At 42.6% G+C, this 24,389-nt stretch overlaps 1 protein-coding gene across 1 annotated transcript in view; it reads left to right on the top strand.

Annotated features, from left to right (window-relative positions):
- The window catches only part of GABRB3 (gamma-aminobutyric acid type A receptor subunit beta3), a 159,662-nt gene that overhangs the window by 99,600 nt on the left and 35,673 nt on the right, over nucleotides 1–24,389 (top strand). Inside the window, exons 4-5 of the mRNA XM_033100294.1 lie at nucleotides 3,067–3,287; nucleotides 23,116–23,198. Coding sequence (XP_032956185.1) covers nucleotides 3,067–3,287; nucleotides 23,116–23,198 — 304 coding nt within the window. The remainder of the gene's footprint in view (nucleotides 1–3,066; nucleotides 3,288–23,115; nucleotides 23,199–24,389) is intronic.

Genomic DNA, 24,389 nt, shown 5'->3' with positions numbered 1-24,389 from the left:
TGGTAGTGGGGGTGGAGACGGCACCCGTGACGGTCCGTCGGCACCTCAGGGTCCTACGACAAGCCTGGGGTTCCTAACAGCCCCCTCCTTCCTGTGCTCCCTTCTCAGCCCCTACAAGCGCCCTGCAGTTCACTGAGGCTGCACTGCTCACCCCTCTTACTCAGTGAACTCACCTTTGCAAAACGGGGTGTTCCTCATCATGGCTTTGTGCTTAAAACATAGGTTTTATTATTATTTATGTGTGTCAAGGCCAACAGACGAGGAGACGGCTGCTATTGAAAGGATAGTTTGTTACCCACAGGCCCAGGAGAAGCGGGCATGCCACAGCACGGAGGGCGGCTACAAGGGGGAGCCCAGGGCCAGTCACATGGGAGGCAGAGGATGACTGTGGCAGGAGCCTGTACTGTGGGAAAAAATGGGCAGGGCTGGTGTGAATAACTAAAGTGGGCCCTGGGGCCCAGATCAGCCCTGGTTGCCTGGTCCTGGCCTGGAGTGTGAGACCTCAGTAAAGAAGGTGGTTGGGGGTGTCAGCTCTGGATGGGTTGGTTTGCAATGGAAACGCACAATCTCACCCTTGGCACAGTTGATAACCTTCTCTAGGAACTGGTCCTCCTGGAGGGAAGGGGGCAGTCCCTCCAGAGTCAGCCAGGGCCCGATGCTAAAAATGAGAAAACAAAAAATGAAAGACTTGGTTAATGGTGGTGTTGAGACAGGTTAGCTAGCACCTCCCTAGGGAGATAGGGGAGTCCCTGGTGAAATAAACAAGACAGCCATATCCTGAAACTCCAGATTTTGACAACACTCCTTCGCTCCAGGACATAATGTAACAAGGCCTTGAGGTGAATCATAAAATTCCTTCTGGCCTGACAAACGGAGCAGATCTGATAGATAAGAGTGGGTTACTTTGCTAATTCCTCCAGGATGGGCCAGCAGAGCAAACCTGGTAGACAAATTTCATTAGAAGGCGCCAGTTTCCTTCCTCAAACAAGTTCCCTTCTTCAAACAGCTCCCCTTCCCCAAGCAGGCAAGGGAAGGTATAAAAGTAAGAGCTTTTGTGTCAGTCACAGGGCACCCCCATTCGGGACCCCCTCCCACTCAGGAGCTCTGACCCCTTGCTTTTAATAAACTTTCCTTTTTTTAAAACTCTGTGCCTCTCCTGGGTCCGTGTTTCCATTCTTCGGTCCCAGGAGACATGATCCCAGCACTCACTCACTCCAAAGTCCCCTACTTCATTTGGGGACGCACAAAGACATAGTCCCCCTTCATTTGGGGGCTCACAGAGAAATATTCCTACTTCAATGTCTCTCGCTCCTTGGAGACGCTTGGATTTCATTGACTCTGGAGCTGACATTCAATTCAGCTCCATTCAATTCATTCAACCTTCTGCTCACTGCCGAGGGGTCCAGCCTGTCCGTCACCCTGTGCTTTTCCCCTCTTGCACCCTTTTCCCTCTTGCACCCCCTTGCTTTTCCCCTCAGCGACACCAGGCTGATCAAGTGTCCCCATCCACACAGTGAAAGCCCATCCCCATGTGAATTTCCATGCCCCTCCCTGATCCCTGGCTGAGGAAGGGGCAGCATCAGTGCCACCTGCTCTCTGGGACTCTTTCGTTGGTGGTGGGGGTAGGAGGGCTCTGCCAGGCAAGAACCTGAAGAAAATTCCCGGGTCTCTTCTCATCCACTCATACCTCTGTAAAGACTCCCCAGCCCATTGGAATTGTCTTGCTTCCTCTCTTCTGATTTTTTTATGAGCCTATAGCTTAAAATGTTTTTTGTTTCTAGTTGTGGAGTATGTATCGGTTTTGTCACCTCCTGGCCTGTGAACAGCTGGAGATGAGTGCCCAGGTGCGCTCTTTCTCGTGTCATAGGCCTCTGTGTTCCAGTACCTTGAGATCAGTGATAAACAGCATTGTTGCTGCCCTGGGAGGGCAGACAAGGAATATTGGGTGGGATGTCAGAGGCTTGTGTCCGGGATGGATTCTTGAACCGACTTGCCATCCTGTCTGCCACTGCCCATAGAGCGAGGGTGTTTGCAGTCTCCTTGAGGCACAAGTGTGACTTCAGAATCTCCTGCATGTAACGGCAGTGGTTTGTCCTGCCCTGGTGGGACAGTTCACCCATTCACCTTTGGATTTTCAGCTTGGATCCTTCTACAGTGGGGTTCAGGATGTCCCGTGAATATTACTAAGTTTTCACACTTGATCATTCTAGACTTGAATAGTGATTGCCAAAAAGAACAAAAATTGAAAAAAAAAAAAGAATTTCCACACTCAGCTTCTGATTTGACTCTTTTCCACTTCGTTATTGTACTACCGACTTTGCAAAAACAAAACCAAAAGTAGAAACAAAAGGCGGGCCATCTACCCAGATATTTGCTTACTTTGTTGGCAAGCGTGTGGGGGCCGCACTGTGGTCGTCTCTGTCCTCCCACATCTGACTTCAGCGTCAGCCTCCCACTTGCCCTACACGAGTATGTCATCCCCTCAAGGTGATAGCACGGCCCAGTTAGTGCAGAATTGGCCATGGCAATGTGGAAGCAAAAGACGACGTGATGGACGAGGCAGAGACCTCTCACGGGTGATGTGCCTGCAGTGGTGTTTGTGGAGCACCTGTGTCCACAGCCCTTGGGGAGGGCAGAGGACAGAAACGGCTCACAGTGGAGAGTCCCATAGGTATTGCTCATCTGTCCTGGGTGGTACAGGCATACGACTGCCTGGCGGGAGAGGGACTGACAGGGACCCTTCCAGGGGCACTCAAGTTCCCTGCCAGCGACCATCCCTGCCAGATGACTTTTTATTTTGGGCCTCCATTTCTGTGTGGTTTTCTCTTAAATGCCAATTTGTCCAGTCTGGTTCTGACCTAAATAAAACAGAGCACTTGTAGATAGACGTGACATATGGCTATTAAACCTGGTCCTTGCCTGTACAAGCAAGTAACCACTGCTCCCTACCCTGCATGAAAATAATGCCCACTTATCCTGGATTCCAACCTGGATTTGGCCCGTGGTGGAGCAGATTCGCCTGTGGCTGCGCACAGACTAATTGCTTTCTTTTCTTTTTGTCCCCAGGATTACACATTAACCATGTATTTCCAACAATACTGGAGAGATAAAAGACTCGCCTATTCTGGGATCCCTCTCAACCTCACGCTCGACAACCGAGTGGCTGACCAGCTGTGGGTGCCTGACACATATTTCTTAAATGACAAAAAGTCATTTGTGCACGGAGTGACGGTGAAGAACCGCATGATCCGGCTGCATCCGGATGGGACCGTGCTGTACGGGCTCAGGTCTGTCTGCCCTCAGGGCTGTGTGGTACGCTGGCCTTGAACTTCTCACGTGCTAAGAGTAGGTGAGGCCATGTCCTCAGACTAAGTAGGAGACAGCCGTGAAACACTTTGAGCTTTGCAGACAAAGAAACCTTGTAAGATTTGGGGCACTACTATTACTATAAATAGTCATTGAGCAGAGGTTCAGACTCCTGGGGCTGCTTTGATAGAACCAGGCTGCGTATCTGAAAACCCAGCTCCCTAGGGATGGATTTCCCATGTTACAGCCACAAAGTCCTGTGGCTAATATTGCCCTGACATTGCGGAAGCTTTTAGGAAAGTTTTCCCAAAGCCGTCTGCAGAGTTGGGGGGAAAAAAGAGTTCGAAAAAACGTTTTGTTGTATGGATATGGCTATGGTCTCCACGGAGCCTCATGAGGTGGTGGCAGTATATTTATGGGAATGACTGAGTGGGAGGCTTCCTGCTGGGAAACTGGACTGCTGTCTGGAGCCCCCAGGAGGCCTTGGGCTTCTTTGGTTACCCTGGAAACCATCAGGCCTTCCCATGATGCTTTGTGAATATTAGCTGCTTGCTAAACGGTGCTCTTAAAAATCGTTTGTCTCTTGAGTTCCTCTTACACTGATTTTTGTCTTTCTTGAATTCCTGGCCTAAAAGTGCCCTTGAGGTCTCCTAGGGTGACCCACAGTCTTGAGTGGGACACAGATGGGTGTCTTGGAGGAAGAATTTATCTCAAAGTGTTGTGAGTCCACAGCCATGTACCTGAGTGAGCAGGTCCAAGTGAAATCATGACAATATACATTTAAATCCACACCACTGTGACTTTCCGAGCTTTGAGATGAGTGAAGGGAATAATTTAACATTGCCTAAAGTGGAGTGTGTTGAGTAACTTTCTACAAAGCAATATAGAGAACAAGACTCAAAATTTTGGCGAAAATCAGAGTTTTTTTTAACTGTAAGACAAAAAAAAAGTGGCACATGTCAACTGAGCTGTGGCGTTACTGTGCAAAGGGTCTAGATCGATGTTTCTTTGGGCCGTTTTCAGCATTTTGTATTTTTTGCCCAGAAATGAGAGCTGTGGTGGTAAATTTCTGGAGGTTCTAATAGGGACATCAGTGGTACAAAAAGTTACCCAGAAACCATGTGAGCATAAAATGAGGAGACATGTCATTCATTTAACCCCCAAAACAAATCTGAATAGTGGGGTGTGTGTGTGTGTGTATTTGTACTGGGGAAGCAAATATTAATAAAAATTAAGCTATGCCTTCTTGGCTTTTAAATGAAACCTGCTATTTGGGTTCTCTGCATTTTTAGTTCTCTTTTTTTATTTTCTTACCAGAGACAGTGCGTGACTATATCTCCATTAAAAGCGAAGAGCTTGAAACCTGTTGGGATAGTGTCTTAGTCCTTTCAGCTGCTGGGACAAAATACCGTGGACTGGGTGGTTTATAAACAGCAGACATTTATTTTCAGAGTTGGAGGCTGGACGTTCAAGGTCAAGGTGCCCACTGATTCAGTGTCTGGTGCGGACCCTCCTCCTTGTACAGCAGGCACCTTCTCTCTGTGTCCCCCCGTGGTGGAAGGGGCCAGGGAGCTCTGAGGGTCTCCTTTATAAGGGACACCAGTCCCACTCATGAGGGCTCCACCCTCAGGACCTAAGCCCCCACCTCTCAATGCCACCACCGCTGGGGGCTAGCATTTTAACATCTGAGTTTTAAGGAACATAAACATTAGGACCATCGCAGACAGAATGATATACTATAAATGAAAGAACCGTAATAAATTTCCAAACTCTATTTGAAAGTATTTGATTTAACACCATAAAACAGGCAAGAGTAACAAAAAAACAACAGAACAAAACCATTATCTTTAGCTAATATTTTGCCTGCAAATTAATGTATAACAGTTAAATAGTAATGTAGTAATAAGCTCTGGGAAACTTTCAGTAACAAACTTTGTACGATAACCTAAAAAAAAAAAAAAAAAGCCCTGTAACAAGTGTACATCCATTATACATCTCAAACTCTCAAACAGCCTTAAATCAGTAAATGGACTTCTCAGTAAATTGCGGTTTTTATTCAAATGTAGTCTCCATATCCTCCTTAGATCTTTACTTAGTGTCGTACTTTTGAGACTACTCTTCAGATCGATGTGGACCTGGGCAAGCTTTCGGAAAGAACATTTCCAAACAGCAGACACCATGTCACACATGTGCCACTGGATCCCTTGGAAACTGGCTAATCTAGAAATCTTTGCCTTTAGATTAAAAAGCACACGTAGCTATAGAGAGATTAATTTAACTTTGAAGTAACTTGAATTTTTGGACAAAAAACATTAGTGTTTCAAAATACTGATAATGTTGTTAAATTCACATATATACATATTCTGTGTTATTCTAGGAGAACTGAACATCATTTGCATATATTCTATATGATATTTGCATACTATTGTGTGTTTGATAACAAATAGCTGAGCTCTCACATTGGTGACACCCTTTATTCTCCCATTTGCCCCAAATCCTACCTTCTTTCCCCTCTCTGTTGTATTCACGGGACCATGCTGGTGATGTGGCAAGCAAGGGATGGGCCAGGTGTGTAATCCCAGAGATACATTGTATCCCTCTGGTGAATAGGTGCTATGGCCTGCGCCTGAGGGAGGCCCAGTCAGTGCAGCTAAGGACTTTGAAGGCTTATGGAGCACTGGGATTGTTATTCTCCTTGAGTGCACCTGCTGATGGAGGTCCAGCCCAGCAGAGGTTATGTTCCTCCTGGCTGTGTCCCTGAGACACTAGGTGGCCTGGCTCTATCCCTGAGACCTTAGGGTCGAATTCTTCTCACCCCTGGGCGCTGGGGTTGGCTTTTGCCCTGAGTCCGAGCAGTAGTAGTCCACGCTGGTGGGTTAGGCACCACTTAGCTGTGGCTGTGTAGGGTCAGTGAGGGCCCCTGCGTTATCAAGGGCAGACAGAGCGCTCTGGCTATGGGTGAGCTGCCCGTGACGTAGGTTTGTGGGTCATCTCAGTCTTATTCTGGGAAATCATGAACCCATCACTCTGATGACGCTGCAAAAGTGTCCATAGTGCTCACATAAACCCTGGAGAGGGACCATGTTCTCACAGTGATACAAGGTCGTTTTAAATCATGAACTACTTTCTCAATGATTGTGATAGCCCCTTGAGTTTGAACTTGGCCTGACACGAGCTTGGGCACAGGCTAGAGCTCGGCTGAATACGACAATGAACCGAGCCTGTTGCCCATGTCCAAGTCACCATGTGATGTGAGCTAATGCTCTGGGTGAGCCCCGCCCACCATCCTGAAGGAACAGCTGGGCCCTCTGAGAATTCCTGGGCACCGCAACCTTCTCAGGAGCTCGGCGTGTCCTGGCTCAGTAAGCGTCGCACAGGTCTTCATCCTGCTCCCGTCAAGCTTCTCTGTTTTCGTTGGCGCCGGGCCGAAGTTTACTGCTCTCTGTGAGAAGGTAATCATTGTCCCTCTCCTGTCTTCCCATCTTCCTTTTCCAGTCTAATGGTCATGGGATGTCATCAAATGTCTCACCTTGCACCACTGAGGAAACTTTGTAACATGATCTTCAGGCCATGCTTTTTGTGTCTTTGGACATTTTCTCTGACGCTAGGAACTGGTAATGGGCTCGCAAAACGTGTTTGGTTAGCTCCCCAAAGTGCCTGGGTGCCTGAGGTTAAGTCATCTGTGTCAAAACAACGTAGCCATGTTCAACCTGAGAAGCTTATTGCAAAATGGGCTGGAAAATATATTGCAAAATTCCCACTTGCTGTTAAAAATTAATTCAAATGTTCAAGTTGTCATTCCCATTCTTAAAGGTGGAATGCAGTGTTGAGATGAACTAGAACTTATTTCAGAAGATTCAAATCAAGTCTCCTATTTGGTTGTGCCACCATCTTATTCCCAAACTATATGTTATACAGTGGTTCTGCTCAAACACCTTTTGCCCCAGAAAATATGTTTGTTCACAGGATGAATAGTGCTCCCGTGATTGATTCCCAAACTTGTGTATCGTCAGGGTCTCCCAATTCCTTTTACATAAATAAATATCATAATCCAAAAAGGATTATGCCAATTTTTACTCCCACCAGCAATAAATTGCACATTAGTTTTAGGGTTGTGACACCTGCTTTGGGCTTTATCATTATTTAGGGCTACTATAAATAACCTGGTTTCTTTATCCCTTAATGCTGGAGAAAATCACCTGTTTCACTTTAAATTCAGGCTCGTCAAGTCCCAATCCCAAGTACATTCATTATTCCCTTGCTTATAAAGCCCCTTTGACACCCTAATGTCTCTCGTTTGATGCCTCACTCTCGTTTGATGACGTCACCTCATACTTTAATTGAAAACACAGAAACTTCTTTATCTTCCCATTTACAAAGAGAACATCTGAAATTCCTGCTACTCACTCTTCTCCTCCCTCAAAATAGACAGTGCAGGTCCCTAATCATTTGAAAAGTCGGCTTTCCTTGGCATCCTTCACTACTCATGGATTTGGTTCCTGCAGTCCTAACCCCTCTCTTTGACCACTGTTCTCCTCCCTCATCATGCTTCCAGGATGCCGCCTTCTGCTGTTCGGAAATCTTCAGGCTGCCCCAGTCTCAGGGCCTTGCACATGCTCTGCCAGGGGTAATACTTTGTTAGTAGATATTCCTGTTTTTCACCTCATTATGTAATTGTACAATTGAAGCCAGTTCATCTGTCACCTCCACAACGAGAATCCTGCTCTGATCATCCTCCCCTTGCCATTACATCAGCTTGTTTTATTTTTAACATAGCACTTATCCAGGTTTGACATTATCTTCTCATTTTATTGCATTTCTTATTTTTCTTGACTCTCTGTTCCCATCCATGATGGTGGAGAAGCCACCACGAGAATATAAACTCTTAGAAAAGAACCGCTTCTGTCTTGTTTATTGTTCTGCCCTGTAAGTCTAGAGCAGTGCCAGATGGGTAAAAAGGAAAAAATGTTGAATGAGGATTAACTTAAGTTCCAATTCTTCTTTTTGTAGTACTTGTATTTTCATGTTTTCCATTTAGTCCTTAATCTATCAAAAGTTCTCGTGGTGTGCGATGTAAGGTATTCCATTTTCTCTTCCTGAATGGGTAGCTATTTGTTCTAATATTTGCCCATTTATTCTTCTGCATAACTTAGAATCATTTGTTTTATCAAATTTGTAAAAAAAAAAAAACCTGTTTGAGTTATTGGTTGGAATTATGCTCATTAAATTTCACACTGTCACTGTACCATAGTCAATATTTCCTACATGATCATGACACATCTGCATTAATTTATGTCTTCATTCATGGCTCTAGTTAAGTACTGTCTAGTTATTTTCTTCATAGACAGGCCACTCGTTTCTTGATACGCGTATTCCTGCTTATATAAATGTGGTACTATCAGGAATGGGGTCACTTGTACATTATTTTTCCCACTGGCTTTGACTGATATGTGGGAAAGCTATCGATCTGTTTGTTTATAGCTATCTTTGTTTATGCAAATCTGTCTAATATCATACCCGGCCTAACTAATCTCTTATTATTTCTAACAGTTTAGTTAATAAGCTGGAGGATTTTAATCTTGCCGTCATGTAGGTTATAATGATGGGTTTTTTTAATCTTCATTTTCATGAGTTTTAATTTTGGTTTCTTGTTTTATTGCATTCATTTCAACTTCCAGAAAATGAAAAAAAAATTAGAAATAACAGTGTGCAGTATCTCCTAGTTCTTCATTATAATAGGGGTGCTTCTTGTTCCCCACTATGAAAGATGATTTATACTTTTAGTTCAATGTAGTTATGACTCATTTTTTATTTCCATTACAAAACTAACATATATATATATATTAAATTATTCTTGTCTATCTGACATTCACATTTAATTGGATATCATATATATATATATATATATATATATTTTTTAATTTTATTGGAGAGTATTGGGGAACAGTGTGTCTCTCCAGGGCCCATCAGCTCCAAGTCATTGTCCCTCAATCTAGTTGTGGAGGGTGCAGCTCAGCTCCAAGTCCATTCACTGTTTCCAATCTTTAGTTGCAGGGGGCACAGCCCACCATCCCATGCGGGAATTGAACCGGCAACCTTGTTGGGAGCTCGCCCTCTAACCAACTGAGCCATCTGGCTGCCCCTCTGGAAGCTCAGCAGCTGCTCGTTGTCTTCAATCTAGTTGTGGAGGGTGCAGCTCACTGGCCCATGTGGGAACTGAGCCAGCAACTCTGTTGTTCAGAGCTCGTGTTCTAACCAACTGAGCCATCCGGCTGCCCCAACTAATATATATTTGATATATACTATATATTTTTTTTATTTTATATATATATTATATATATTAGTTTTTTAATGGAAGTAAAAGAATGAGTCATAACTACATTGAACCAAAAGTACAAATCATCTTTCATAGTGGGGCACAAGAAGCATCCCTATTATAATGAAGAACTAGGAGATACTGCACACTGTTATTTCTAATTTATTTACTTATTTAATTAATTAATTCATTTATTCTATTTCTAATATATATATGTCTCTCTCTCTCTCTCTCTCTCTATATATATATATATATATATATATATATATATATATATACACACATATTGCCTTTTGACTCAGTTTCTGGAAACTGTCATGAGTTGAAAACACAGATATCACCAATGCATGGAGTTTATAGTCAACAACTAATTATAAATCTGATGCTTGACCCTAGATTATTTTTCTTACATATCAGAAATAAAAATAGATTTTATTAATTCAATCTCCATTTATATGATCATTTTTCTTGTTTAACCTGTAACTATGATGTGTTAATTCCCTACCTTGATCCATCCTTGAATTCCCGAGATAAATCTTATTTTATCATGATGGGTAATTCTCCTAAAAATTTGAGGAGAAGAAATTTGCTTTACCCATGGCTAATTTACAATTGTTCTTTTAAAACTCCTTAGACAACCAGTTTATTGGTCATAAATATGCCTTGTGATCTAGTTATAATGCAGCTTTGTTTTAGTGCCTTGGATAAAAATTGGGGGAACTCCTGTAGGTTTTGGCCAGTATTACAGTAATAGTCCTTTCTCTATCTTTATGTTACACAGGAATTCTCAAGTCAGTGTTTAACACTAAATTCAGATTTAGCATGAATGTTTCCACTCCCCACAGCCCAGCCCTATTTCAGGCTGGAGGCCTGTAGTGGCAAAGGGAAGATAGATGACTGCTCAGCTGCTCTGCTTCTACTTCTCTACCCCTCCCCAACCCAGCTTGATAGCTGACGTGTGACTCCTCCCGTTTTGAAGATTTATTTTGGGGGTAGAAAGAAAATAAGAAAAGTTCTACTTGAACTGGTACCATTTTCCGGTGGCCTTGTACTCTCTGGACCTAGAAGATCCTGAAAAGTGACTCTTCTCAGAGCTTCCCACCACTGGGCACCTCTCTGCTACTGGTCCCTTGATCAGCACTGGTGGTTGGGGGACGTGGAAGGTAGAAAATGTTTTTATTCTGTGGAGTCCCTTGTGATTCTTTCCTTAGCTGGAGGACTCCATCTTTCATGGTCATCTTCCATCTCTCTACCCACTTCGGCAGCCTTGTTATAGAGAATACCTCCAGGTCCTCCATTTTTTTCCCACGTAGCTCATGTGTGATCCACAGGAAATGTGCCTGCGTTTCTAGTCTAACAACGCCATTCCCATTCATTCTCCTCCGTCTTGCCACATCAAGACTGCTTGAGTTTTGCCAAGTGTGAAGCAGGCACCACTCTTTCTAGAGTCCCAGCTGGAAGAGGTAATGTCCCTTTGGCATGGCTGGAAGTTCTCCCAAGAAATCTATTCCCAAGTTAGTTCCCCTTCTCTCATTACTCTTACCCCTAATAACATCACAACGTGGCTGAAGTTCCCAAGAACCATGAAACAATTCACTGAAATTCCCTAGTAAATTATACAACGGTGGGGTGGCAATGGGCCGTCCCATGCATCTGTGATACATACCACGTGGATTCCGTTACACATAGTAACAGAGTACATCTGCCTTTAGACTTCTTTGTGTGTTTTCACATCATATGAACTAAGAAGATTTATCTCTTTTTATATGTTCTGTAATAGAGTATATTATATGGTAAATATCTACTCTTGAAAGGATTAATGTTCCAGTAAGTATTTAAAGAATTAACTCATAAATATATACTTAATATGAAATGTTTTTTATAGATGAATGGTACTTTTAATAGGCTCTTGAATGATATTTTCCACCCTGGCACTCACAGCTTCAATGTCTGCTATTATACTTATTGGTCTCTTTAGGTTTTCTTCTTGTACCAATCATAAAAATTCGTGTTTTCAAGGAAAATGTCCTTTTTATCTGGACTTTTTTTTGGGGAGGGAGAAGGGGAACAATGTGTACTTCCAGGACTTTTTTTCCAAGTCAAGTTGTTGTCCTTTCAATCTTAGTTGTGGAGGGTGCCGTTCAGCTTCAAGTTGTTGTCCTTTCAGTCTTAGTTGTGGAGGGCGCAGCTCAGCTCCAGGTCCACTTGCCGTAGTTGCAGGGGGCACAGCCCACCATCCCTTGCGGGAGTGGAACCGGCAACCTTGTGGTTTAAAGGACGTGCTCCAACCAACCGAGCCATCCGGGAGCTCAGTGGCAGCTCAGCTCAAGGTGCCGTGTTCAATCTTTAGTTGCAGTGGGCACTGCCCACCATCCGTTTCGGGACTCGAGGAATTGAACCGGCAACCTTGTGGTTGAGAGCCCACTGGCCCATGTGGGAATCGAACCGGCAGCCTTCGGAGCTAGGAGCCCGGAGCTCCAACCGCCTGAGCCACTGGACCGGCTCCCTACCTGGACTTTCTAATTCATTGGCATGTACATATGCATTGTCCTATAAAACATATTGTTCTTTTCCCTTCTTCATTTATAATTTTGTTAAGTAGCACCAATAAATATTTATCTATTTTATTTATATTTTTAAAGAGCTAGCCTTTGATTTTACATCATAATTCTGTTCATTAATTTCATCTTTATCTTTATAAACATCCTCCTCCTCTTGCTTTTAAAGATCTCTACTGGGGAGTGAGGTCAGCAAAATGACAGAGTGAGAAGCTCTGAGCTCGTGTTTCTCCACAGACCCATCAGGAAATCAACAGAAGCTATCTGAACCAACATGGCAGGAGCTCTGGAAAATATTCCATAGTTTACAGGAACCAACCAAATGCCAAATAACAAAAGCGATATTCAAAACAGTAGGAAATTTTGGTGACATTTTTACCTGCCATTTCCCCTCCCCTCCCTGGTGCACAGGCGATTTTGGTCTTGGACAGACGGAAGCCCGGACCCACATTTAGGCAGGGGAAGAGATTCTGGGCAGAAATGTAAAATAGACCATCTAATGCCCAAAGGAGAAGCTGGGGTGAGACTTTGGGAAACTAGGTCGTTCAAAAGCAGCTATATGTACAGGTGAATTTAGAAAGCCATGCATCTGCCCAGGCAAGACATATGCTCGGAAAAGTCCTGAGAAGACCTCACGTTTTCACCTTGGCTGATCCTAGGCTCAGAGCCGTCCTAGCTAAGTGACGAAGGAATGTGCATGCACAGGGTCAGTCTGCAAAGACTGCAAAGGTGGCTATTCTGTCTCATTTGTTCGTTTGTTTTAGCTCCTGGCGTTCAAAGACATCTTTGTTAAAACATTACCTGAACATGAACTAATGGAACAGAGACTTTGCTGATTTTATTTGACAAGGAATAGTCTTTTCTTTAAAGTTTAGAGATATCTCAAAACAGACTATGAAAGCCGGAAGGAAGGAAGGAAGGAAGGAAGGAAGGAAGGAAGGAAGGAAGGAAGGAAGGAAGGAAGGAAGGAAGAAAGAAAGAAAGGAAAGACAGCAAATCCTAGGGGAAGGAGAAAATCTGATTTCCAGAGTTACAATATTATATTAGGTTGGTGCAAAAGTAATTGCAGTTTAAAAGGTTAAAGATAATTGCAAAAACCGCAATTACTTTTGCACCAACCTAATACTAGTCAAATGCCAAGTTTTCAAGGAAAAACATCACAAGATATGCTAAGAAATGGTAAAACGTTACCCATTCAGTGGAACAAAATAAATTGACAGGAATCATCCTTGAATAAACTAGACATTGAACTTGCCAGATGAAGACTTGAAATCGTCTGTCTTAACTATGCTCAAAGAGCTAAAGGAAACTTGGGCAAAGAACTAAAAGAAATTGGGGAAATGATATATGAATAAAATGAACAAAATAAAATAAACAGAAATTATAAAAGGGAGCCAAGCAAATTCTGAAGCTGAAAAATACAATAATTAAAGAATTCACTAAAGGGATTCCCCAGCAGATTTGAGCAGGCAGAAGAAAGAGTAGACAGTTTTGAAAATAGGACAATTTAAAGTTATCGAGTCTAAGGAACAGAAAGAATAAAGATTGAAGAAAAGTGACTGAAGCCAAAGGGACTTACCAGAAACCATCAATTGCACCAAAATATGTATTATGAGAGTCTCCAGATATGAGAGTGAAAAAGGCGTAGAGAGATTATTTGAAGAAATATTGGCCAAAAACTTCCCAAAAGTCATGAGAAACATAAATGTGCAAATCCAAGAAGCTTAATGAACTTCAAGTTGGATAAAACCAGAGATCCACACTAAGACACATGTAACTAAACTGTGAAAAGCCACAGACCAGAGAGAATCTTGAAATCATCAAGATGAAACAACTCGTCATGTATAAGGGAGCCTCACAGAGATTATCTGCCACTTTCTCACTAGAAAACTTGGAGGCCAGAGACAGTGGGATAATTAAATATTTAATGTGGTGAAAGACAAAAACTGTCAAGAGAGAATTCTATATCTGGCAAAACAGAGGAGGAATGAATAAATTCCCAGAAAACAAAAGTTGAAGGATTCTATTGCCACTACACCTGCTCCACAAGAGAGGACAAAGGGAGTCTGTCAAGTTGAAATGAAAGGGTTGCTAGATAGTAACTTGACGGTGTATGAAGACATAAAGATCTCCAATGAAGGTAAATATAACCAGTATTATTTAAATTTTTGTTTGTAACTACACTTTTTATTTTCTACATGATTTAAAAGACAAGTACATAAAAATAATTACAAATCTATGTTACTAGATAGACAATTATAATAAGATGCAATTTTTAACATCATAACATAGGGATGTGCAAAGCAAATTGAGTAGAGGTTTTATATGTAGTTACAGCAAAGCTGATATCCATTCAAATTAGACTATCATAATTCTGAGATGTTATATATAATCCTATGGTAACCAAAATGAAAATAGACAAAATAAATGAGAAGGGAATCAAACATGTTACTATTAAAAAAAATCAACTAAATTGAAAAGACAACAAAGGTGGAGGAAATGAAAAAACAATAGGCAATAAGACATACAAAAATCAAATAACAAAATAGCAGAAATCTATCTTTATCAGTAATTACTTTAAATATAAGTGGATTAAACTCCTCATACAAGAGCAGAATGGATTAAAAAATAAAACAGGATCCAGCTATCTCTAAGAGACTTATTTTACATCTAAATACACAAATAATTTTGAAAGTGAAAAGATGGAAAACATATATTTCACACAAATAGTAATCAAAAGAGCTGAAGTGACTAATATGAGATGAAATAGAGTTTAAGTCAAAGAACACCATATATATTGAGGAGTCAATTCACTAAGAAGATGTGACAGTTATAAACACATATGCACCAAACATCAGGATTCCAAAATATATGAAGCAAACATTCACAAAATTAAAAGGAGAAATAGACAGTTCTACAATAATACCAAAACTTATGAGATACTCGGAAGCAGAGCTAAGAAAGAAATTTATACCTGTAGACACATTAAAAAAAGAATTCAACTTTACACCTTAAGGAACTGGGGAGAAAAAGAAAAGGAAGAGTAAATTAAACCCAAAAGCTAGCAGAAGGCATAAAATAATAAAGAGCAGATTGGAGATAAATAAAATAGAGAGTACTTAAAACTATGTAGAAAAACAAATGAGACCAAAATTTGATCCTTTGAAAGATCAACTAAATGGACAAAACTTTAGTTAGATTGACTAAAAAAGAGACAGAGAAGACTCAAATAACTAAAATCAGAAATGACAAAAGGAACATTACTATTACCAATTTACAGAAATAAAAAGGTTTATAAGAGAATATTATGAAAAATTGCATGACAGAAAATTGGATAACCTAGATGAAACAGACAAATTCCTAGAAACACACAAACCATTAAAATGAATCCCGAAGAAAGAGAAAAATCTGAACAGACTGATAACCAGTGTCGTGATTGACTCAGTAATAAAAAACCTCCCAATGAAAAAAGCCCCCAAAAATGGTTTCACTGGTGAATTTTAGCAGACATGTAAAGGAGAATTAACTCCAGTTAATGCAAAATCAAACTCATTTAAAAAAAAATTGAAGAGGAAAGTGCTTCCCAACTCAGTCTATGAAGCCAGTATTACCCTGATACCAAAACCAGACAAAGACGCTACAAGAAAAGAAAACCACAGACCAATATCCCTCATGAACATTAATGCAGAAATCCTCAACAAAATTCTAGTGAACTGAATTTAACAACAAACACCACGACCTAGTGGGATCTATACATGGAATGCAAAGATGATTCAACATAGGAAAATGATGTTAACAAAATAAAGAAAAAACCCACCATCATCTCCATTAATGTAGGAAAAGCATTTAACAAAATACAACACTCTTTTATGGTAAAAATGTGCAAAGAACTAGGAGGAAGAGAAGGAAACTTCCCCATATGGTAAGAGCTGTGTGTCAAAATCTCTCAATTAAAATCATATTCATTTGTGAAAGACTGAATCTGCCTGCTTCTGCTGTATCTGTTCTAATGGGAAAGGATGGAGTAAAATTGTATGCAGATGATGTGATCCTATGTAGAAAACCTAAAGATTCCATGCACCCCCACCAATAAACAAAACCCTGCTCGATCAAAACAACTGAATTAAACAAAATTGTAGATTTAAAAATCAACATATAAAAATCAGTTGTATTTTTGATACTCACAATGAACACTCCAAAAATGATATTAAGAAAGCAATTCCACTTGCAGTGGCATCTAAAAGGATGAAATACTTAGGAATAAATTCAATGATGGAGGCAAAAGACTTGTACCTTAGAAACTATAAGATATTGCTGAAGGAATTTTAAGAAGACATAAGTAAGTGGAAAGAAATCTTGTGTGTTTTGATTGCAAAACTTACTATTGGTAAGATGACAGCACTACCCAAAGTGATCTACAGGCGCAGTGTAAACCCTGTCAACATCGCAACGCACTGTTTGGTCAAATGGAAAACCCAATTCTACAATTTATGTGGGATTACATGGGACCCCAAATATCCAGAACAATCTTGAAAATGAAGAACAAAGTTAGAGGTCTCACATTTCCTAATTTAAAGCTCACTACAAAACCATAGTAATCAAAACTGTGTGAAACTAACACAGGCCAATGGAATAAAATGGGGAGCCCAGAAATAAACGCTTACATATATGATCAAATGATTTTCAACAAGGGTGCCAACTATTCAATGAGTAAAGGTCTATCTTTTCAATAAAGAGAGCAGGGAAATCTGGATATCTGCATGTAAAAGAATGAAGTTGGATGTGTACCTTGTATAATACGCAAACATGGACTCAAAATTGACAAAAAATATAAATGTAAAAGAGCTAAAACTATAAAGCTATAAGACATAGGGGGACCCTACCTTTTGATTGGAACATTTAATCCATTTACATTTAAAGTAATTGTTAATAGATATGTAGTTATTATCATTTTATTATTCATGGGTACTAGATTTATCAGGGTGATCACTTCATAAGTTTTATAAATGTCTAATCATTCTGTTGTACACCTGAAACTAATTTGGCAATGATTTCCTGGATATGACATGAAAAGCACAGGCAACAAAATAAAAAAAAAAACATGATAAATTGGAGTACATCAAAATTAAAGACTTCCGTGCATCAAAGAACACAGAGTGAAAATGTAACCCATGGAATGGGAGAACAAATTTGCAAATCACATATCTGATAAGGACAGTTAATACTCAGAATGTATAAGGAACTCCTGCAAGTCAACAACAACAAAAATGATCAGTTCAAAAATATGCAAAAGACTCGAATAGACTTTTCTCCAAAGAAGATGTACAAATGGCCAATAAACATGTGAAACATATTCTAAGGGAATACAAATCAAAACCACAATGAAATAACCAGTACACACCCATTAGGATGGCTGTTACATTAAAAAAAAAAAAAAAAAGAAAAGAAAACAACAAATGTTGGCAAAGTTATGGAGTAATTGGAACCCTTATGCATTGCGGGTGGAGATATAAAACTCTAAAGCCGCTGTGGGAAGCAGTATGATTAGTCCTCAAAACGATAAAGGTAGGGCCGGCCCAGTGGCTCAGGCAGTTAGAGCTCCATGCTCCTGAAGGCTGCCAGTTCGATCCCCACATGGGCCAGTGTGCTCTCCACAAGGTTGCCAGTTCAATTCCTCGACTCCCGATATGATGAACTGCGCCCCCTGCAACTAGAAAACGGCAACTAGAAAACAGCAACTAGAAAACGGCAACTGGACCTGGAGCTGAGCTGCGCCCTCCACAACTAAGACTGAAAGAACAACAGCTTGTCTTGGAAAAAAAAGTCCTGGAAGTGCACACTGTTCCCCAATAAAGTCCTGTTCCCCTTCCCCAATAAAATCTTTAAAAAAAAAAAAAGATAAAGGTAGGATTAATATATGATCCAGCAATGACACTTCTGAGTGTATATCCGAAAGGATTGAAAACAGGAACTCAGACATTTGTCCACCCATGTTCATTGCAGTATTATTCACTATCGCCAAACGGTAGAAACAACCCAAGTGTCCATCAACACATGAATGGATAAACAAAAGGTGGTCTACACACACAGTGCAATACTATTCAGCCTTAAAAAGGTATGAAATTCTGACAGCTGCTACAACATGGATGGACACTGAAAACATTACATTCTAAGGGAATGTAAGTGAACTAACGCAGGCACAAAAGGACACGTATATGATTCGGGTTATATGAGGTACACAGAATAAGTAAATTCATAGAGAAAATAGAATAGAGGTTACCAAGTCCTGGGGAAGGGGAAATGGGAGTTATTGTCTAGTGGGTACAGAGCTTCCGTTTGGGATGATAAAAAACTTACGGATAAGAAGAGTGCTGATGGTTGCACAACAGTGTGAATGTGCGTAATGCCAGTGACCTGTATACTTAAAAATGGCAAAAATGGTAAATTTCATTATGCATATTTTACCCCAATTAAAAACAATAATTCTTTATCGTTTCATGTTTAATTCTAATTTGTTGACTTGTGTCCTGTTTGTTTTTGCTCTGCTTGTCTAATAAAGCTCAGTTTCATACCCATTTTGTTCTATACCATCTTCTCTCTGCTTTCAAAGCTCTGTCGTCTGCCCGTAGGAAGGTTTTACAGGTTTGCCCTCTTGTTTTCACGCTAAGTAAGCATGGTCTCCAGATCAACAGCAGCAGCATCTGGAAAACTCAGAATTCCAGACCTTCTGCTCAGAACCTGCATTATAACAAGATCCCCCAGGGACTTGTGAGCCCATTGGAGTTTAAGAAGTCCCCCACATCATGAAATGATTTTAGCTGTGTCAATTCCACTGTCTATCTCCAGCGCAAATTTCCAATGAGCCCTGCGGCTGGGGTCCTTGCATTCTTTCCTGGGTTTTACAGTGTCTGTCCATCTTTGCCTTCATCTCAGGCTCTTCCTCCCTCATGTCTACCCATTCCTGTTTGAAAGAGAGCAGACCGCATTCATGCCTTTTGACAACCAGACGTGTATCTTCCAAAGTTTTCAAGTTTCATTGTCTACACTTCCATACTTTTCATAGAAGACCTCTGTTTTATTCACAGTCTTTATCCTTAAGTAGGACAGATCCATGAGACATAGTGATTTTCTCAGGAGACTTTGTGCATGGTGGCCTTGGTCCCCTTCAGGTTCACTGTTACGTTGGAAGCTTTAGCCCCTAGGGTATGAATCTGAAAGTCAGGTCAAAGTGCTCCATTTCTTATGCCTGACTGCTATTCATTTAGGTCTGGTCCTCCCCTCGGACTGCGGGCTTCACTGATGATGCCATAACATAGACACAATGCGAGGTCCTGGGAACAGCCTTGGATGACATCTTCCACTCTGGCACGCATGGTTTCCATGCTCTGCGGATATGCGTCTCTAGCTACCACGGAGATGGGTTTCAGATGAGGAGTTGTGTCCTATAAAGCTATGGGGAGGTGCAACTGGGAGCTGGGTTAGAGGGCAAGGCCAGATTCATTCTGTCTGGCTCAGTGCTGTTTTTCTAGCCTTTTCCAGGGGGAACTTAACTGTGGTGATGAAGGCTTTCTGTACTCTCTACTGTTCGACATGGTAGCCACCAGCCATGCGTGGCCACTAAGCATTTGAAATGTAGCTGGTGTATCAGAGGATTGGAATTTTTTTAAAAAAATTTAATTAATTTAAAATTTAAATATAAATAGTCCCACATGGCTAGTATGGGACAATACAGTTCTAGATGTGAAGGCCCCACAACTGCCATTGTTATATCCCAATGGTTGGCGACACCAAAGCACCTTCCTGATTCTTTCCAACTCTTCCCTCCCCCCTCTTCAGAGGGCTGAGCTTGCGCTGCTTTCCGTAGGGACGTCTGCGGTCACCCACATAACAGTTGTGTCCTGGCGGTGCTCCGGGGTCTGCCTACACGGTTCTCTCGGTTTTGGTTCCCAGCACTGTTGCCAGCTGTGGCCTTTGTGTTGCTGTGTCAGCATAGTGTTTGCAATCAGGAGGCACACCATGGCCTGTGTCATTTGCCTGATGGGACTTCTCGTTTCACCAAGACTGGTATTCCTGAGATGATAATGGATTCCTGCTGAAATATAGAAGTGGGCACTCCCGTTTTAAACAAATGCTGCCTACGAAGGGCTTCGCTGTCTGTGACGTGCCTGAGAAGCATCAGGTGGGGACTCCCATTTATTTATAGATAATCATGCTTGTCTGTGTGTGCAGTTCCTAGGCTTGATGATACGGTTATGTATCGCCACAGCGTTGCTGTGTAACAAACAGCTAGAAAGCCTCCACGTCACATGACAATCCGTGCTCGTTGCTGTTGTGTCTGGTGATGAGTGAGCATCTCTGCTCCTGGCTGGCTCACACACAGCCCCGGGCTGGGTGGACTCTGCAGGCATGAGTGGGCGCCTATATCCTGCCCCCTCCTCCGCGTGACCGTCCTCCTAGGGCCCCCAGACTCATCTGGGAATGGCTTCCTCACAGCACAGGCACACGAGGAGACCGGAAACACAGATGCCTCTAGGGGACAAAGCGTGGGACTGGCACACTGTCACTTCTACACATTCTGTCAGACAAAGCAAGTCACAAGGTTGGCCCACATTCGAAGAGTGAGCAGATAGCTCTTCAGTGAGAAGAACTGCAAATGGCGTGGCAGAGAGGGGTACTGGGAGTGGGGAGACACAGGGCTGCCAGCAGGTCAGCTTTCCACCACCTCCCAGCAACAGCCCATCGAGGCTGCAGAGCAGAAACTTCGGACAGTTCTCTGAGCATATTTTCATGTAAAACAAACAAAAAAAAAATTGGGATGACTTAAATGCAGGCTGTGTCCTGTGCCCTCTCCACGTTGAATAATAAGCACTTGCTTTAGAAGACTGCTCGGTCCTGGGTCATTTGACTTGGCGCCTTCATCCTAGCATCTGAGTTCCTATTCCCGGAAAAGTGACTGATGCTTCTACCATCAGGAAGGAAGAGTATGAATTACCATAGAGCAGTTGCAAAGGGCTAGGTGGTTACCTGTACAGCAACAGCCCAGGTGTGCTGGTACCCTGCAGCCATACATACGAGTACAGCTCAGAGGTCTTGGAGCTTCTGGCCTCTCCAGTGCAAGCCAGTCACACCAGAGGTGGTGCTAACATGTTCCTGTGACCCGTTAGTTCAACAAGATTGTGATCAGAGAGACAGGACCCCACTGGTGGCTGCATTCCTCTGTGATCGGCGCTGCAATGGACGCCATCGGCCTGCTCAGGATTCGTTCTGCGGCAGCAGAACTCACAGACACTGCTGGGCTATTAATGCAGGGCTGTCACCTCAGCATCCTGACCAGTGAGCCCATGAAGGCTCTCAGAGGGTCGGCAATGCTGCAAGGCCAGAGCGCCACGTGGGAGTGCTTGAGAGGGCAGGTGTCCCCTCCGGCCCTCAGATTGGGAGGATTAAAGCCAAGAAGGGCCAAGATACCTCTTTCTCTTTCCACATTAACTTTTTTGAGTCCCACACTCAGCTTACACCTAGTCCCCATCTCCACACAGTCATTTTTTGTTCAATGAGTTTCTATGCGGCTTGCTGTGTGCATGTGGGTGCTGTCCTAGGCACTGGGTGGGGGTATCTGTGGACAGGAGGAACAGCCCTGCTGCCCTGGGCTCACCTGAGGAAGGGCGAGGGGTCTGCTCGTCAACAAATAGACGGGCACTCCAATTGTAGAGTGTTCTAAGTGTCGTGAAACATTTACGTGGCGGTAACGAGCGGAAGAGAACTGGTTTAGTTCTGCTTTCGTTCTGGACGGCCTCTGAGAAAGCTGCTCAAGGACTTTGTAATCTGGCCTCTCTGACATTGCCCAGGAATGTAAGATTTGGCCAACTGGGGAGATGGTGCCCAGATGTGGCCCTAATGATTCACCGTAAGGGTGGGTCGCACACTCTGCCTGGAGTCCTTTCATGCCTCGGCCGACGAGTGGACATTTCAGGCACATGTCTGTGATAGTAGATGTGGTCCTGAGCAGCCAACAGTGACGTTTCCATAGCAACCTCCCAGAGAAGTCTGCATTTATGCAACGACATGAAGAGTTTGCATCTGCCTTATTATTCTTTATAATTGGTGGAAATTTGAAAATGGAAGTGCTGACACCAATGTACATCTCACAAGCTTAATTTAATTAAGACAAAGTGGAAACCCTTCAACATGCTGAAAGCCATGGGTCTCTGTGACTCAGGATGCCTCACTCAGCCTGCAGGCAAAGGACACCCAGCGACAGTTGTAGACGGTGTTCAAAGATGGCAGAGCTCTCCTACTAGGATTGTAAGCTTGCTGGGGATACGGCTCCCCTTATAACCTTCAAGTTTATTCCTTGGATTTTCATACTTATGACGTTAAACATATCTGCAGGAATGTATCCCTTATAACAACAGGACTGTCTATGAAACTCTACCCTGTCCCACAATGGGTTACATACCGTTTCACCAGTGTGATATTTACTGCAGGAGGAGATGTAGGATATTTATTTTCTCCCTTTCCATATTAGATTTCCAACTTGTCATATATATGATGAGAAAATTATATATGTGTACATGATCTCTGTACACTTTCTTTGTGCTATAAATGCTGGAGAGAGCCAGTAGGCAAGGAGGCAGGACAAATATTGACAATAAGAGCTTCCTGAGAAACCCTTTTCTCTGCCCTTGATTATCCAAAGCCAAGAAGACTCCATGAATAATTTTATAGAATTTAAAGTTTTGTGCTGCTTTTCTTGATAAAGCTGACCTATAGTACACTGCAAACTTATTCATTCAGTCTGTAACATGAGATACGTTTAATCGGGTATGCTTTGGAGAAGGGAAGGGGTTACACTTGGAGGCTCTTAATCTAGAAGCAGTTTTCCTGCTACCTGTCTTGTCCCACCTTTAATATCTGCCCTCACTCTGTGTGTTTCAGGATCACGACAACAGCAGCGTGCATGATGGACCTGAGAAGATACCCCTTGGACGAGCAGAACTGCACTCTGGAAATTGAAAGCTGTGTGTATCTGTATTTCTTTTCCATGCCCTTAGTGTTTTAGGCCTTTTTGTCCTTATTTGGCATGTTTGCCAAGGCAGATGTAATTTTCTCGATATAGTTTTTAACTATCGTAAAGATTAGAGATTTAATCCTCTACTCTGCAAATTTCACAAGAGAGAGGCAGAGAGAGAGAGAGAGAGACAGAGAGACAGAGAGAGTATAAAAGAGTTCTCCATTCTAATCTGATTAAGAGTCTGTTTGCTTTGCTGAAATATAAGAAAACAAATCCTCCCCATCTCAGTCCATTCAATGAGAAGAGAGCAAACACTAAGATACGATTTCCTCACAATATGCTTCATCACGCATGAGTGGCTGTACTCCTGGGACCCTGGGCAGTTGGAGTAAAACTCATTTTCCATTAGGAACTCAGCTTTACAAGCAAGCTACTTCTGCATCTTGGCAATTTTCTTCAATTTGAAGAGTATCCAGATGCCTTATTGATAATTCAGTGCTGAGTACTTCTCCTCGTACGTGGGGGACGAGAGCTGCATCTGTGTCACCTAACAAGCAGGTGTCCCACCCGCTACCTGAGCTGGGTCTCCCGGTGTATCTGGGTGGTGCTGGTACTTACCCTGGCCCACCTTCGACCGGATTAAAATTAGTGTCAGTTGGATTTCGGTATAGTGTTTACACTGAATTTGTTTGTGGATAGCAGACAACTGACTTTGCACTTGGTGCCTTTGTGCTGAGAACTGAATGTCCTGAGGAAACCTATCGGGCAGTGACACTAGTGACAGGCCAGGGTTCGTATCCCGTGTGCAGCCGGTCCCGCCGTGCCCTCGCTTCTGCACTACGTCACTGTCATGGTTTCTGAGACCTCTGCTTCAGAAGGTGACGACGTGACATCAGAATGGAGTTGTCTGGGGACTTCAGCATGGGGGACAAAGGCTCACGGGAGATGATGATTTCACAGTCGTTGAGAGACTGTCCTAGGAAGTGAAGTGGAGTCTAGGTGGCCGTAGGGCACAACTCCCCAAGAGTTGATGAAAGTTTCAGGAAGGCGAATCTGGAGTTACGGAAGGAGGAGGCTCCTATTCCAACAGTCTGAACCCAGTGCGCGGCCCAGAAAGTGCACCTTCTGTGACTGCGAGGTTTGAACCGTGGTGGAGGGTGGGCAGGAGGCCCGCTGTACGAGATTTCCTCTGAGGGTG

Source organism: Rhinolophus ferrumequinum, chromosome 28 (genome assembly GCF_004115265.2).
Source record: "Rhinolophus ferrumequinum isolate MPI-CBG mRhiFer1 chromosome 28, mRhiFer1_v1.p, whole genome shotgun sequence".
Lineage (NCBI taxonomy): Eukaryota > Metazoa > Chordata > Mammalia > Chiroptera > Rhinolophidae > Rhinolophus > Rhinolophus ferrumequinum.
Note: the sequence above shows the minus strand (reverse complement) of the source record. Positions and strands in the feature narration are given on the sequence as shown.